The 15,740-nt window shown below is 36.5% G+C and overlaps 1 protein-coding gene across 1 annotated transcript in view; it reads right to left on the bottom strand.

The window, feature by feature from the left end:
* The window catches only part of Dpyd (dihydropyrimidine dehydrogenase), an 839,421-nt gene that overhangs the window by 147,500 nt on the left and 676,181 nt on the right, over nucleotides 1-15,740 (bottom strand). The window contains exon 19 of the mRNA XM_059266163.1: nucleotides 4,128-4,270. Coding sequence (XP_059122146.1) covers nucleotides 4,128-4,270 — 143 coding nt within the window. The remainder of the gene's footprint in view (nucleotides 1-4,127; nucleotides 4,271-15,740) is intronic.

Raw genomic sequence — 15,740 nt, 5'->3', positions numbered from 1 at the left:
TGTTTAGGCCATTCCCTGCCAGAGCTGAAGGGCAAGACTTTTTTGGTTGTTATTGTTTTGTTTTGATTTGATTCTGCAAACCACTGTACTTATGAACAGAGTTTTGCTGAAGACAATAAATAATTCAAGCACCATGAACACAAAATGTTCTGGTTTACATCACATGAGCAATACATACATGGGTGACCAATGGCTGTGCCATGGCCTGGTGTAAAGAGGCATAGTGAGCCCACCACCAGAGTTCCTCTGCAGGAAACCTAAGCCAACAGCAGCTGAATTTATAAGTCATTTTGTGTAGAAAGGAGCTGAAAAGGCACCTTGTAGAGCAGACCAGAAGACGTGGCAACTGTGTGCTGATGAAAAACTCACAGGAAGAAAACAGTAAGGAGCAAGATACAAACAGAAAAAGAGTGGACAGAAGTTTACGTTCTTGAGGCCAAAAAAAAAATGCAGTGGTGTTCAAAATATCTAATTTCTTTTTGAAGAATCTGCGGTATGGTCATCTTTTTTTTCCTGATGCTCCAAAGTGCATTCTTTAAAATTTTAATTAATGTGTGCATGCACACACATACCACTGTATGTGTGGAGGTCAGAAGACAACTTGTGGGGGTTGATTCTCTCCTTCCACCAGATGGGTCCTGGGGATCACACTCAAGTTGCGAAGCTCGGCACAAGCCTTTACCATAACAGGCCATCTTGCCAACACTGCCCTCTTTCATCATTCTTTCCATCTTAAATTTTTATCAACCATTCTTTTAGTTAAGGTCTGCTGGTAATTAATTTGCTTAATTTTCCTTCAGTTGTGAGATTTTCATTTCCACTTCACACCTAAAGTAATGGGATCTGAGTGGACAGTTCTTTTCCTTTCAGCCTTTAAAATATTCCAGTACTCCTTTCTAGGCTGCCTGATTTCCTTGAGAAGCCAGTTGTTCTCACAGTTACTTCTTAGAGATTTGGAGTCCTTTCCCTCCTGCTTCTTTGAACATTCGTTGGTGATAGTTTTCAGTTTAAACACAACAGATTTGCTGATAGATTCCTTTTGTCTATCCTATTCAGGATTCCCTTGAGTTGTGGAATCTTTAGGCTCATAACTTTTGCACAATACCCTTCATCTTGACTGCCTTGCACACCTGCTCTGTAATTCAGTGTCTTGTTGGCTCTTGTAATATCTCCCAGCTCTAATGCTCTGTTCCTTTTTTCAGATTTTTGATATTTTCTCAATCACTGGTAGATTTTACTTCCCCTTTCTCCATTGTGCTGCTGAGCACATCAGTCAGGTTTTCTTTTGTAATTCTAATGAACAGGGTTGCTTTAAGTCCCAAAGTTTCCATTTTTTCTCATTCTTTTATTGTTATGAATTACTAAAAACATTTTTTCATGTAATAACTTTTTATTATATTCCTTTACCTCCCTCAGTTCTTTCCAGATCTTCTCCACCTCCTTATCCATCCAATTTCATGTTCTTTCCAAAAAAAAAAAACCCCTCTGAAAATCAAAACACACAAATTCCAATAAGGAAAAACAAAAGCCAAAGCAAAGCAAAAAGCACACAAAAAACACAGAGTCTGTTTCGTGTTGTCCCACTATTCCCCAAGAATATTTCTAAGTGCTAGTAATACAATTTTATCTTTGCTATTTTGAAACCATTTTTAGATAATTATAAAACCTGTCACCTTGGCATTGATGTCTATCAGTTGTATTTTATCACCCAGCCTTCTATCTTCCCAGTATCTTAACATTTGGAGTATTACATTGGCAACTTTTTCTCTCATTTTTGCCTTGTAATTTCTTTAGAGATAAGGTTTCCTAATGCAGATGGTTTGGTTTCTAGCTGGGGCCCTTCTTCCTTGGCCTTCTTAGTGCTGTGATTGTAGGGTGTGCTACAAAGCTGGGCTAAAATTTGTATGTGCATGCAATGATATTAGAGATGCAATCTGAAGTCTTGCACATGCCAGGTGAGCACTCAGCTACTGAGTCTTATCCCCATCCAATACGAGGAGGTACAACCTTCTTTACACCTTCATTTTTATTTGGTCTTCTTTGACATCACTCTGGCAAGGGAAAGAGGGGATACTGCCATTGTGCTGTCAGACAGAGTCCCAGGTTCCCTCCTAGACATCCACAGATACTCCTGTGTCATAGCTCCTTGTTCTGACTAGGGGAGGACAGATTGTGGCTCCAATTATAATTCTCCTGGCAGGTCCTGGCCACAGCAGAACGTGTAGGACCACCTTCTTGCTGTTGTCCACTTTGGCCTTGCTGACATCATAGAGAGAAGAAAAGTTTTATAACTAAAAGGTAGAGATAACAATCTTGACTCCCCACCAGACTTCTCTGACATCCTATCAGAGAGAGGAAGAGGGATATCTCACTATTCTCTAGTGAGAATTCCCTGGTAGAGCTCACTCCTTGTCCCTTGGAGATGTTGATATAATTTTGTCCTGACTAGTTTAAAACCTTCATTCTCACATAATCTGACATCTTAACATTGGTATCTGCTGAGTATGGAGGTCCAGAAACCTCAAATATCCTATACATGGATGGAGGTGTGATTAGAGGTTTTAATGCATCATGTTTGACTAAAGTAAAGGAAATACTGTCTGTCAGTCTCCTGTTTTATTGGGCTGCTTCTTTGGCTAGAGAAAGCAGGCTTCTCTGTCTGTACCAGATGCTTCTTTGTCTGGCCTCTGGCTCCACAAGAGGGATTCACAGACCAGTTAGCCAGGACATCACTTGCCTTTTGTTCCCTGAGTCTTGACGTTCTTTGTCAGGCTGCCTTCTGTGTACCTTCGATGGTCTGTTTAAATTAGTGTCATGCATAAGAAATCAATAGCTATGTTTAGTGGAGATGTGGGGGGCAACGTAAGTCTATTACATTTTCATTGGAAGACATCCTCTTTCATTTGTAGTATGATACATAATACTTCCATGGTCAACTTTCATTCATAAGACAGTATTAATTGTGTACATAGAATTAGAAACACAAGCTATTTGAATGCTACCTTTTCACTACTGAATTTAAGTGATAGTAAATTATACTCTCTAATTGCCATTAACACTGCATAATAAAAATCATATTAATGCAAATCACCTGAAACTCACAGTGTAGTCTTTATGCAGTATCTTTTCATTGTTGGGTTTTGTTAGCCCTCAAATCTGTATAACTGGCTCCTCAGAGAAGTGCTGATGCTTTAATGTTCTAAGACTACTACGTCCACATTGAGCAACACTTTAAAACAAATGTATAAATAAAATGAGAGATGGACATAGTGACACTAGCCTATAAGCCAACACTCAAAGTCATGAGGAGTGTGAGTTCAAGGCCAGTCTCAGATAAGAAGGAAAAATAAGATGAAATGATAATACAAATTTTGTATTATCTATCTGGTTGCTGTTAGGAATCTCTTTGTGAAGGCACTGGAAGACATTTCCTTGGATTTTTAGTATAAGAAGCTGAATAACAAGTGTATATTTTGTAGCATGAAAGTTATAAACCCAATGACTTCTCTGCATGTCAGGAAGTTAGGAGATGAGTACAGTGATTCCTCCAGGCACACTCATCAGACTGGATTGGTTGCATCTTTGGTTTCAACCATTTCTCCATAGAGATCTCACTTTATATAGATTTTCACATTGTAATTGTTTCTCATCTGTTAGCATATAGTACGCATCTGGTAGTTGGTCTCTTTTACTTTAGGATAGAAAGGTGGACAAATATACTAGAAAAAGTGTTCACAAGTTCTATCATTTAGGAGGACGGAGATAAAGTCCTCTTTTTTTTTTTTTTCTTTTTTCAAACTCGCAGAAGGAAAGAAAGGAGGGAAGGAAGGAAGGAAGGAAGGAAGAAAGGAAGGAAGGAAGAAAGGAAGGAAGGAAGGAAGGAAAGGAAGGAAGGAAGGAAGGAAAGGAAGGAAGAAAGGAAGGAAGGAAGGAAGGAAGGAAGGAAGGAAGGAAGGAAGGAAGGAAAAGAAAATGGGTGCCATCATTTTGTTCGCTTACTACCTCTTTCTTTGGTGGTTTCTTTCTTTGGTGGTTTCTTTTTTTTTTTGGTGGTTTCTAAAGCACGCATATCTGTCATATGATTTACCTTGTTTTGGGGAATTGAAAAGGAAAACCACAAACCCTACCTGGAGAACTGAAGCACCACTATGAAGGAACTGAAGTCCACTTTCAGCTGAGTCAATTCCACCTGTGGCCAAAATAGGAAACCCAGGCAAGGCACGAGCAATGGCCGTCACGGCTCTCAAAGCAATAGGTCTGATGGCGGTTCCTGAAGAAGACAAGAAAGCTTGCTGGTTACAATGTCTGACACAGGTACACACTGCCTTATATTTACCATTAAGCAATGGCAATATTTTACTAGACAAATTTCCAATTCCTTTATCTGTTTCAAAGTGTTTTAAATTTTCAGTTAAATGTGGGTTTAAGGATGTTGGTGCTATTATCAATTCTAGACAAATTACAAAGTAGATAAGCCTAGAACTCTTACATAAAATACAACAAATTATGGTCTGATATACAGAAATGTTTAAGTAAGATTGTATGGAGCATTCAAACATCTTTTTAAAAAAGAGCCAGGGAACAGAGAGTGTTGAAAAAGAGAACAGTCACGTACAGTACATAAGTAGTCATAAAACTGTTATTTTTTCACAAGTGCAAGGAAGCTGGTGTGGAAGTAGAGGCTGGAAAACCAAAGCCCTGAAGAACATATAGATTCTATATTGCTTTGTGTATCTATTTTGCAGTTTGAAGGTTTATGGTAAGGCTGACATAATTTGACCTGCTAGAAAATTCAAATAAAACTAAAGGGAGTTAACTTGACACCTGTAATTAGAATGCACATGTTAGCTGGGCGGTGGTGGCACATGCCTTTAATCCCAGCACTCGGGAGGCAGAGCCAGGCGGATCTCTGTGAGTTCGAGGCCAGACTGGTCTCCAAAGTGAGTTCCAGGAAAGGCGCAAAGCTACACAGAGAAACCCTGTCTTGAAAAACCAAAAAAAAAAAAAAAATAGAATTCACATGTCTTCATATTCATATATATGCACACATACACACACACACACACACACACACACACACACACACACACACACACATATATATATATATATATATATATATATATATATATATATATATATATATATATATATATATCCTAATTAGCCAAGCATTACCAGTACATATATTAGTCCCTACCTGCTGTGGAATAATCCTCTTGCACACAGTAAAGATTTGTCACTCAAATTGGTTTAATATAATGCTGATTGGCCAGTAGCCAGGCAAGAAGTATAGGCAGGGTGACCAAGCTAAGAATGCTAGAAAAAGGAAGGGTGGAGTCAGGGAGTCACCAGCCAGCTGCCAGAGGACCAAGAAGTATTAGAACATAGATAAAGCCATGAGACACGTGACAAAACATAGTTAACAGAAATGGGTTAATTTAAGTTGTAAGAGCTAGTTAGTTGGTAATAACCCTGAGCAATAGGCCAAATAATTTGTAATTAATATTAAGCCTCTGAATGATTATTTTAAAAGTGGCTATGAGACTGGATAGGATGGAAAAGCCTCTGTTTACACCTACCTAACAGACATAAAAACTGCATAATAGATACAATACACTGTAGTGATTTTAAACATTAACATATTGTACTAAAGCTACTTTGGATCCTCAACTACATCCTAGAGTGAATTAGTATTTTTGTAACTGAGGAATATAATCTAATACTCTCAGTGATCACTCAAGTTAATGATGCATTCAAAATATTTTCTGAATTAAAGGTAGTTCTAATTATGAAGTAATTTGACTTTGTCTGAAACCAGAGTCCAGTAAACACAAATTTGCAGCTGGCTCAGGGTCCTATTTTATCTACTATCTCAAGCCAAGTCATCAGTCTGAGCAATATGAACTTAGTGTGTGTGCTGTCACTTCCAGGAAGTGTGTGGTAATATATTGTGTACCCTAATAAAATTTACTTGAAGATTAGAGGACTGAACAAGCCACTAGATTAAACATAGAGGCCAGGCACTGGTGGCACACACCTTTAATCCTAGCACTCCAGAGGCAGAGATCCGACTGGATCTCTGACTTCAAAGCCACCCTGGACTACATAAGATTGATCCAGTCTAGGAGAGAAACAGTCAGGCAGTGGTGGCACACACCTTTAATCCCAGTACTTGGGAATCACACGCCTTTAATCTCAGCACATGAGATCTCATGCCTTTGCTTGGTAAGTCACACAGCTTTAATCCCAGCGCTGAGAAGGAAGTGATATGGCTGGGTGAAGAAAGGTATATGAGGCACGAGGAGACAGGAACTGAAGTTTTTTCAGGCTGAGGAGTCCTAGAGGTAAGACATGGCAACGGCTTGTTCCTTTGTCTCTCTGATCTTTCAGCATTTACCCTAATATCTGGCTCTGGGTTTTTTATTATAAGACTGATTTAGCATTTTGCTTTTCATCTGAACAGGCTACATACTACATGGTGATGACAACAGTGGTCACTAAAGACAAATCCATGGAGACAGTAAGAAGATCATTGGAGAGAAGGGATGAGGGGAAGGAGGGATGAGGAGCAGAGCTAGAAGAATTTTGGGAGAGTGAAACTAATGATAGATACTATAATAGCAGGTTCATGTTGTTACATATTAATCCAAGTCCAGAGAACTTAAAACAGTGAGGATGAACCCTAGTATAAAATGTGGGCTATGGGTGACAATGACACCCTGATGTAAGAGTCCTAGTTTCCACAGTTATACCACTCAGGTGAAGGATGTGGACGACATGTGTGGGGGCTGCTGGTACATGAGGAATCTTTATACCTTCCTTTCAATTTTTCTGTGAACTGAGAATTGCTCTTTGAGATAAGTTATTTTACAAAGGAGTGGTGTTCTGCTTAGGATGTTCATATCAATTGTTATTAAACAAAATTTATGCATTTTGCATAATGCTTCCTTGTTATGGTTAAAGGCATGTATGGAAATGCCTACTTGTTTCTCTATTACCTAAAAGCTTCCTAGAGATTCTGACACTTGAGAATTCCACAACAGATATTTAGAACACAGGATATTAAGTTAAACAAAAGAGGAACTAGACATCAGGATTTTACTTCTGTACCAAAATATCTATCAATGGCTGATATATTTTTGTCTTTATATTTTAATCATAATAGGATAATATAACAAGTAAACTATTGCATTCAGTACTATATGCTGTAGGTATAATAAAAATAAATCTAACTGCATATAGTTAAAAGGAAATCTGCAGCATATTTAGATAGACAGCTAACTACATAAGATAACAGACTGTTCAATATATACTAAGCCAATGAGTTCTTGATATACATGTTACTTTGAACTAATAAAGAAATATTGGGATTCTTTTTCTTCCCTTATTTAGTTTGCCCAAGAGACTATAGGAAACTTGAACTAAGCAGATAAATAATTTATTTCTCAGTTCACTGTTAGAAGACTATCATTAACACTAAGGGGTAAAATTTCAAAGTGGTATACAGGGATTTGTCAGCATATTCCAATTGATATTAATGGACATCAAATGGCAAAATCCTAGGACACAGCTTTGAAAATTTAACCAGTTACATTTAAAGGGCAACATTACTACACGGGTGTTAAAAACACCAGCAAATTCTCATTGGCATTTAAAGATGTTCAATTAGGTCAATACGACATTTTCTATTTCATGTTTTCCTTCCATTTCTAAAACTTTTCTAATGTGCATAATGAACATGAAAACCTTTCAAACTAATAAAGGTATCTTTTCCTTTTTTTTAATTAAGAGGAATTATATTCTCTGTGGAAATGTGAACCAAAGGTGAAGACACAGATCTTCCTGTTGTTGGGCAAGAATTAAGTCAGCTTTTATTTATATTATTATAAACTCCATTTGATCAAAAATAACTGATTCAATAGGACAAAGCCTCCCTGTTCTCAGCATTTTTATGGAAAATAAGTTTTATAAATTAGGTTTTACCCACCAGGAAGTTATAGGGAAGAACACTAGAGATATGGGAAATGATTATGCTAAACTATAAGACAAAAATTTCCTTATAGTTTCAAGATGAGAAAAGTAAAGAGATGATATATTCCAGACAAAAAGTAAAACCCAATGTGAAGAATGTACATGTATCCATATAAAACAGAACTACACATCTGTCAATTAAAATGAACAGAAACTCCCAGAAGCCTGACTGCTGAGACAGTGACTACTAAAACATTGCCAATATTATGATGACTGCTTTTAGAACAAAAAGTAGGGAAGAAATCAGTTCAATAGCTTGAGAGTTGTGAAGACAGGCTCCATCCTTGTAGAAAACAACTAGGTTTAAGTAAAGAAATTGAATTCCTATCTACCTAAATCAACAAATAGGTAATACATAATTTAAATTAAGCTGTCACCTAGGTAGCGTGGCTGGAGGAACCTGATGGAAAATCCAGTTACATCAAGTCATTTCTATGGCAATTGTGTGGAATTCTCCAATAAAGTCAAGCCATTCCAGGTCTGCATCTTGAAACAAACTGAAGGCTCAAAGAAAGAGAGGGAGGAAAAGGGTAGGGAAAGACGGAGAAAGGGAAGGAAGGGAGGGAGAGAGGGAAGGAGAGAGGAAGAGGGTAAGGAGAAAGGTAAAAGGAAGGACTGAAACAGATCTTTGGTTTACAACATTTGACCAAGTATTTTGGATTGCACAAAGGTGGCCTCATGGAGTCATTGGTGGGCTACATTGAACTTCCTATATAATAAATATGCTAATAAATGTATGAAAGCCTTCATGTAGTCATAAACTCAAATGCAAGTCAGTGTGTTGAAGTTACAGATCTTCAGTAAATATTACAGAGCATTTCCAGATTGAAAATGTTTTATAAAAACATTTTTATAACTGAAACATTTTGAATTATGTTAATAAAAGTGATTTCTTTGGAAAAATATCAATTTTTTCAGCTCTCATCTTAAATAGAATAATAGTATTTGCTGTAGTACTATGTTTTGGTATACATACAAAAACACACAAAAAATACATTATGACTTACTGTTCTTTTATTCATCAATCTGTCCACAAAAATATTTTCAAAGACTTTTTTTTCCAATTTAAATATTATTTCTATACTCATGATACTCAAAATAGTAGCCTTTTTTTATTTCAGTAGATTGTTTCAAAGTATGTAAGTTTGGCACACATTGTGTGCCATCAGAAAACAAAATCATGATTGTTTTATATCATCTATTTTATTAATATGCATTTTATGAAGAAGTCAAGTTGAGGATTAATTACTGTCTGTAACAACGTCAGTCAGACACTGGGGGCAACCAGTGAAGTTTAAACTCTAACTATGCTAATTATAGCCTGTGTAATGTTGCTGAACTTCAATTTTGGTGGGAACAAAACAATGAAAATTGTATAATGTCATGGGATTGTTCTATGGGTGAACTTAGTGTATCTCAGGGCATATACTAAACACTGAAGCCTGAGGATACAATCAGTGCATCTCTCAAGGACCATTGATTCTGGAGAGAATTTGCCTAGTTCACTTCCATATTGTCTTCTATGTTACTCTTCTGCAATTAGTGATGCAATGAAACTGATTTTTATAGAACATACAAAAGCATGATGCCTACCTTGATAGACCTTTATACTCTCTGATATCCCTTGAGGACCAGGCATGTCCTCCCCTTTTCTTCTTTCCAACAGCTGTCAATTACCAGTGTCATAATATTGATCAGATTACTTTGACTCTAAAAGTACAAACCTCAGAATCTAACATCAGTACATTAAAAATTCTTTTGTAAGAAAAGGACCCAGGCACTAAACAAATATAAAAGAATTTTTAATGATGTTAGAAGTGAAGTTTTTCTGGTGAAAAGGGAGGAGAGATTTACTTCGCATGACTGAATCATTGAAGGAGAAAAGGGATTTTTAATGGGCAAGATAGTGTGGAATGTATGCTAATTTTGGATAACTGGAATTTTGAATAATTGAGTTTAATTCTGTTTGTCCCCCCCCCTAATCATTTGACTCCTAGGATAGCTATGATTACACAATTAATTGATAGAACTAAGTCCACATAAACTCCTTGATAATAAGCTGGCAAAAAAACCCAAAACAACAACAACAACAAAAAACAGGAGCTGGGTTGTAACACATGCTTGTACTCACTATGTATACAAAAGAAAAATACAGCTTTAATTTGCTTATATTAATTAAAATATAATGAATTAAATGGGTAATAAATTCATTAGAAATTGAATTTCCACTGTCTAATTGTTGTAACAACACTCAAAAGGAAAAAAAAATTATGAGAAAATCAAGAATTTCAAAGATTTAAGAGTTGAAAGATTGATTTTTTATAAAATACACTTAAATCAAGCAACAGCAAATTTATGCTTCATGAAAACAAGTTTAAAATGTTAATGAGCTAATATACTGATAAATATGTGCAGCACAACTATTTAAAAATACATCTTTACACATGGATTAAGATCCTCTGAGAAAATGAACATAATTCAACCAGAAACTGATGCACTAAAAGGATTGAGGGTTATATGCAGATATGAAATCAAAGGAGAGTAATGGGAAAAATCAAAAGCATACAAAATTGTTGATGCTATTTTAGTTTTTTTTCCCCAAAGCTGAATGTTTTCTTATTAAAATGTTTTGATTTTTGTTGCTATTAAAATACAGTTTTGAAGCTTTAATACCTTTGTAGCTATGTTTATCTACATCTTAAGAATATCCAATATACCCATAGTCAATTAATATTCAACAACTCTACCTAAAATGTGCCAGGCATTTTATTTGAAGCAATAAGATTAATAATGTTCACCAAGGAACAGAACAGCCCCATTCCTTTCTGAGAGCATCAGGTGCCGTTAGTGGAAGAGGCTGGTGCATTCAGTCTAGTAAATTCCCCAGACCAGCGTCCTGTTCACTTTACAACTATGTGAAGACTGACACTATCATAAATGGAAGCTTATGCTGAATGTTATGTCCGAAGCCTGTTTAAAAAGGAATGAACTTGGACTGAAAGGCAAATCTTTGTAATGTGAAGGTACCCATGCTCCCATAGTGATTAAGAATTAAGGCTGTAGTGACTGTGAACAAGAACATCTTCATGTAGTCTTGAAGAAGAATAGAAACAGGACTGTGGAATACTGAGGGCAGTGCTGAATTCAAACCCAGAAATCACTAGTCTGAGCTTGATTGTTTGTAGCTGGAGTTCTTTTTTCCAGTCCTGCCTGGCCCATGGTCAAGACAAATCTCCCTCACCCACCAGTCCCACAGCCGCTCAGACCCAACCGAGTAAACACACAGAGACTTATATTGCTTACAAACTGTATGGCCGCAGCAGGCTTCTTGTTATCTAGTTCTTATATCTTAAATTAACCCATTTCTATTAATCTATAAGTTGCCACATGGCGTGTGGCTTACCAGTATCCTACATGTTGGTACTCATGGCTGCAGCTGGTAGCGTCTCCTAACTCAGCCTTCCTGTTCCCAGAATTCTCTTCTCTGCTTGTCCTGCCTATACCTCCTGCCTGGCTACTGGCCAATCAGTGTTTTATTTATTAACCAATCAGAGCAATATGTTTAACATACAGAACATCCCATAGCAATTGTTTATAGTATAATGATTTTGAACAAGCTCCTTAGCCTCTTTAAATGTAAGCCTTCCTTATTTGGAAGCAAGGACACTGATACCAATAATATTAGAGCAAGTTAAGGGGCCTTAAATGGTACAGTTTATGAAAAGCACAGTGCCTGGCCTAGTTTGTAGAAGCTGATATTATTGTCAATGCCAGAGAAAATTCAGCATAAAGAAAATATTCAGCTATAACATTATAGGGTTAATGACTTAATATTAATGGGGTTGATTGGGAACCTTTGAGGAATCCATGCCAGTTCATAACCCACAAAATTATGAATATTCATATCTCAAATCTCTCATTTAAATATGTTTTTGTGATCAAATATTTATTTGTGTTTCAAATGTAATTTGTAATATCTAAATACATATGCCCATTAAACCACAAATTCCATTTTAAGGAGTCTATCATATTAGTATATACATAGAAAGTTATATATGCAAAATTGTTCCCCAAAGTATTTGTCTTTTCTTTCCTTTCCCTCCCTCCTTCCCTCCCTCCCTCCTTTCCTTGCTTGCTTTCTGTCTCTCTCTTTTTATGTTGTTTTTAAAAAAACAGCAAAAACTATTAAATGCTCAAGTGACATCATGCTACTTAATAAACTATGTTTCATCAATGATAGAAAACCTTTCAGACTAACATACAACAATCTCAAATATGTAGTGGCAAGAATTAAGCACTAGTAGCAGAAGAAAATACATGTTCTTACTCCATCATTAGCTGAACTTCTGTACATCATGCTTGTGTGGGTGTTCAATGCTGTATTTTAAACTGTTAAAATAGTTTCATGTGTAATAGGGTGAGTTTGATAGAGACAGGGTTGAAAAGGAATTTTCAGTCTTTGCTACCAATGCCAATATTATTTCATCCTTGCATAAAAGGTATTTATAGTCTACTTCTACAAAGAAAAAAATGACCATATTTATAAAGTCCCCATTTTCTATGTAATAATAGATATCAAAACCCATGCTAGGAAATTTTTATGTGTGGGATGGTCAATGTGCCTATCCCCTATATATTCAGGAAAGCATACTTGGTTCCTCATACACTATTTTAAATATGATTTTAGGAAGTTTGAAACTGAGTGAATAGGATGAGCACTCTTTTTCTCTCTGTTCCTGTCCCTCTATACTATGATACACAATGTGTTCAGCCATGGATGGCAGTTCTGTATCAATCTCTATCTCTGAGGCTCAGGGAATACCCGGGGAGAGGGGATGGAAAGAACTTGGGGGATAAGGAAATGCTAGCCTCTGGATGTGACATGGATGCTATACCCATGAACAAAAAGCAGCTGTGGTTACCTGCAAAATACCTGCAGAATATGAAGCTAGGTAAATATTCCAGCATGAAAGAAAGAGAGAAATCTTGGTGCTCTGGACTCCAGATGAGGATCTATTGGCAGTCAATGACTGCTGAAGAAGAGTTATGCTTCTTTGGCGGGGGTCGGGGGTGATCATTGGTGGGTTCCCCATGTTCCAGTGCATGACCCCTTGACCATGCACATATGGGCATTATGAATCAGATTCATTGGGTTATAAAAGGAGCCATGAAATTGGGATATGATATGCTGGCGGCATCAGGGAGAGTTGTGGGGAAGGAGTAGAGGGAGTAGAGTAAATATACAATGTAAATGTGGATAGTTTTCAAAGAATTAAAAAAAAAACCAAAAACTTATAAGAATGAAAGGTAGCTAAGAAGAAAGGCTTGTTATGTGTTTTGTTGCTGATTTTGCTACTGGCATCAATACCCATGTCTTAGCATACACGATTGTTTCTACTACTCCTTTTTAATTTCTTTAAAAATTCTTTCTTTACTTTTACATACCAACCCCTTTCCCCCCCTCTCTTTCTCCTGCTCCCCCCTACCTCCTCCATCCCATCCCCATCCCTCCTTATAGAGAGTCAGGCCTCCTTTAGCTAGTCAACAAGTTTCTACTACTCTTATTCTTATCTTTAACCAGCTGTGAATTCATGAATGAACACAGCTATGTTTGAACTTGCCTATCTCTTGAACATCTATGGTGATGAAACTTGTAAGATGGACTAGAAAGACACTTGTAATAAGGAAGACATTAGGTGTCCCCCAATTCAAACCTTGAGGTTTGAATTTACATTTTATTTACAATTTACATTTACAATTTTACATGCTCTGCAGAGTCCAGAGACCAGTGAGTAGATCAACTTAGAATTGTTATTCATGTAGACTTTTTATAGTAAGCACACAGAATATAGAGCACCTACTTTGAACACTTTCTAGCTGGCAATTTTCTGTGAACTTTGTATATACTGTCCTGATAACATCACCTCTATTTTTACAGCTATACAAAACGACACTGAAAGGGGATAAATATCACATGCTCAAGATCTCTTTGTCAGAAAGGGTGGAGCCAATATTTGAATACACGTGCACTCGAATCTCCCTCTACTCTGTTATTAAGCACCATGTTATATTTCTTCTTCATTTTAGGTGTCCAAATGTAAATTAAGTTACAGAAAGATGAGTTAATTTTTCTAGCTAATAAAGATGTATTACCTAGGTAAGATAAACCAAGAATATTAACAATGAATTAATTGTTGGATAGGAATTATATTAGAGCTAGCACAGTTTGTAATTGCTATGAGAGTGACCATATGGCCCGGTTTTCCCAGGAGAGTACCTGTTTATTATACCTATGCTGATTCATAATTGTCTGATATAATTATGAATAGCATTCTCTTTCACCTGAGAAGTGTCTCAGTTGGAATGCTACATTGTAACATCATAGTAGCTAAAACCAGTGATAATTATATCTAAGAAGAACAGAAGAAAGAAATTACAGAGGACAAGTGAAATCTGACTTGAAACAAAAGTCATCACCAGCAAGCATTTTGGAAACTCCTTACAGCAGGGAACCCTTAGTGTGAGGTGTTCAAGGTCTTTGCAACTTGTTCCCAGAAGAGAAAGCAAAGCAGCTACTAGGCACCTTCTGTGCGTTCTGTATTTCACCTGTAGGTGGCCACCACAAGCTACACTTATTAAACAACTCATTAGTAGCATTTTTCAATACTGTCATCTTCAGATAATTAGCAATTTATTTAAATAACCAATTTCTGTAGAAATAATTGCCATGAAATGCCCTGAACCTACTTTTTAAAAACTATAATAAAAGTGTTAAGATAATCCCTGACATTTGCAAATGCCATTAGTTCACCTTTCCTTTTGCTAGTGCTATGGCATTATGTTTAAACAATTACCTGATAACACAGCAGTCTAATGAAACAGTACAGTAAGCACGTCTTCAGTGTGGCCAGAGAGGACATGCAGATTTAAAAAGAAATTCCGTGTGTAGACATGTTTACACAAAAGAAAGACATGACCAGAAGAATAAGTGTCACTGAAATAAGTACACTTTTGCTATTTCTGGATGGTTTTAGTTCACATGGTAGAAACTACAGCAAACATCTTTTCTTCAGAAATACAAATGAAAAATTGGGGTATGAATTTAGTTTATTGGTTTTTATAAAATAAGGTCTTACATAGCTACAAAACATGCTGTACTTGTGCTTACATCTTCTTCACAGTAAAAAACTCTTCATTTCTTATATCAACCACAAACATTTAGGAAGAATTTTACTTTAAAATAGTCTACATTTTCAAAGTAGAGTGGAGCTGTCAAGGAAAACTGTAAGTGGCGTTTGCATTTCAGATGGAATTTGTCTTTAACATGGACAGAGCTGTCATTTTTCCAGGTGACATTTTAGCTGTGTACTCAGCTAGAAACCACTAATGAGAGGACAGTGTTTCTTGTCTGCAGGTGGTAAAACTCAATGAGATGTTCATAGTGTTTAAGTTGTTGGTTTTCATATAATAAAAAAAAAGTAGAATTCAAAGTCTGTGGCAATGTCAAGTTTAGGGCTAAACTGAAATTGATACTGTTTAGTATCCAGTGGTGAGAAAATTGTCCTTGTTATTTATATGCTCACAGCATCCTTATAAGTCTCAGAAGCATTATTTCCACTTTAGAGATGAGGACACTGAGGATCCCACAGTTAAACAGCTGTTCATGTAAGGGAGTCAGCACTGTGTGGCCAAGTAATGTGTCATGA

This window comes from Peromyscus eremicus, chromosome 6, assembly GCF_949786415.1.
Source record: "Peromyscus eremicus chromosome 6, PerEre_H2_v1, whole genome shotgun sequence".
NCBI lineage: Eukaryota > Metazoa > Chordata > Mammalia > Rodentia > Cricetidae > Peromyscus > Peromyscus eremicus.
Note: the sequence above shows the minus strand (reverse complement) of the source record. Positions and strands in the feature narration are given on the sequence as shown.